Consider the following 2,448-nt stretch of genomic DNA (forward strand, 5'->3'; position numbering starts at 1 on the left):
CATGCTTCAGTCAACGTGCTTCAGTCAGCGTGCTTCAGTCAACGTGCTTCAGTCAACGTGCTTCAGTCAGCATGCCTCAGTCAACATGCTTCAGTCAGCATGCTTCAGTCAACATGCTTCAGTCAGCATGCTTCAGTCAGCGTGCTTCAGTCAGCGTGCTTCAGTCAACGTGCTTCAGTTCGGCTGCCGAACCGAACAAGTGTACTCGCATACTCCCTTAAAATACCTTCCCTTGAAAAATGGGGTAAAAACTCGGCAATAGTACTGTTTGTCCATCTTGAGACGCCATAGCCAGTATACACTTCCTAGTCATAATTAATCTAAGATAACTTAAGAAATCTGTTGTTAATTTTGATGTTTTTTTGCCGTGGAGATCTTAGTCACACAATTGTACATCTAACTAAGATATTTGGTGCATTATTTGTAAACTGTTTTGGCCTTAAAACCCCTTCCTGTCTGTATAGACCTGCGGCCTGTGTGTTATGAGGAACCAGAGTACTGGTGTTCAGTGGCGTACTACGAGCTGAATAATCGTGTCGGAGAGACGTTCCACGCTTCGTCCCGTAGCGTTCTGGTGGACGGCTTCACCGACCCCTCCAACAACAAGAACCGCTTCTGTCTCGGCCTGTTGTCTAACGTCAACCGCAACTCCACCATCGAACACACACGCAGGCACATCGGAAAAGGTGAGAACGCACACGCAGGCACATCGGAAAAGGTGAGAACGCACACGCAGGCACATCGGAAAAGGTGAGAACACACACGCAGGCACATCGGAAAAGGTGAGAACACACACGCAGGCACATCGGAAAAGGTGAGAACACACACACACAGGAACATAGTGAAAATGACCCATTTTAAATAAAGTGTTCATTCATTATGAGTGTTTGTTTCACAATGTTAACAACTAGTCATCTGCCACTGTGCCTCCTTAATGGTGCTCAATTCCTTAAATAGTGTATTCCTTTTGACCAGAGACCTCTGGGAGCCATAGGAAGACATAGGAAGATATTTGAAGCCATTTGGAGCCATGGGGAACCATTGGAAGCCATTTGAAGCCATAGGGAACCATTGGAAGCCATTTGAAGCCATAGGGAACCATTGGAAGCCATTTGGAGCCATAGGGAGCCATTGGAAGCCATTTGGAGCCATTTGGAGCCATAGGGAGCCATTGGAAGCCATTTGGAGCCATAGGGAGCCATTGGGAGTGATAGGAAGCCATAGGGAGTGATCGGAAGCCATAGGGAGTGATAGGAAGCAATAGGGAGTGATAGGAAGCCACAGGGAGCCATTTGGGATTCAGACATAGTAACATGTCTTCTTCTTTTATTAAAGAGAGTTCAGTAACAGAGGAAAAGTCCTGCTGGTCTCTCACTTAGACTGGCGCCGAACCATGTACCATGGCTGTTGTAGGTCTCTCTCTCTCTCTCTGTCTCTCTCTCCTCTCTCTCCTCTCTGTCTCTCTCTCTCTCCTCTCTCTCTGTGTGTGCGTGTGTGTGCGTGCGTGTGTGTGTGTGAAAGAGGCCCATATGACCTGGAACAGCCTGGCCTTTTGGCTTTTCTCATGGTGTCAGATCATAGTTGCCGTGCCAACATTGGATAAAGATAAAACGTTGCCATGGGCTGCTGTCAAAAAACACGTGTGTGTGTGTGTTGGGAACTAGGGAATAGGAGAGGTCGGAGGGGTGGGAAGGAGGAGCCAAGTTGGGCCTCCCTCACATCCTCAGTCCCCCTATTACACACACACACACACACCACACACACACACACACACACACACACACACACACACACACATCACACACAAGTGAAGTGAAGCTAATCCAGACACGGGCTGGTTATAAAGGAGACCATTTACCGCTCTGTCCTTGCAAGGGATGAAACACACTCAGCTAGGTGTGCCATGATAGCTTGCTTTGGAGATATTACACTGGAATGATAGTGCATGATAGCTTGCTTTGGAGATATTACACTGGAATGATAGTGCATGATAGCTTGCTTTGGAGATATTACAACTGGAATGATAAGTGCCATGAATAGCTTGCTTTGGAGATATTACAACTGGAAGATAGTGCCATGATAGCTTGCTTTGGAGATATTACACTGGAATGATAGTGCCCCATGATAGCTTGCTTTGGAGATATTACACTGATGATAGTGCCATGATAGTTGCTTTGGAGAATTACACTGGAAATGATAGGTGCCATGATAGCTTGCTTTGGAGATATTACACTGGAATGATAGTGCATGATAGCTTGCTTTGGAGATATTACACTGGAATGATAGTGCCATGATAGCTTGCTTTGAGATATTACACTGGATTGATAGAGCCATGATAGCTTGCATTGCTGATATTACACTGGAATGATGTGCCATGATAGCTTGCTTGCTGATATTACACTGGAATGATAGTGCCATGATAGCTTGCATTGCTGATATTACACTGGA

General features: G+C 46.0%; 1 protein-coding gene across 1 annotated transcript in view; it reads left to right on the plus strand.

Moving 5' to 3' along the window:
• smad9 (SMAD family member 9) overlaps window positions 1-2,448 on the plus strand; it is a 41,342-nt gene that overhangs the window by 18,761 nt on the left and 20,133 nt on the right. The window contains 1 exon segment of the mRNA XM_070439945.1: window positions 465-686. Coding sequence (XP_070296046.1) covers window positions 465-686 — 222 coding nt within the window.

The sequence above is a fragment of the Salvelinus sp. IW2-2015 genome, unplaced genomic scaffold (genome assembly GCF_002910315.2).
Source record: "Salvelinus sp. IW2-2015 unplaced genomic scaffold, ASM291031v2 Un_scaffold2057, whole genome shotgun sequence".
NCBI classification, from domain to species: Eukaryota; Metazoa; Chordata; class Actinopteri; order Salmoniformes; family Salmonidae; genus Salvelinus; species Salvelinus sp. IW2-2015.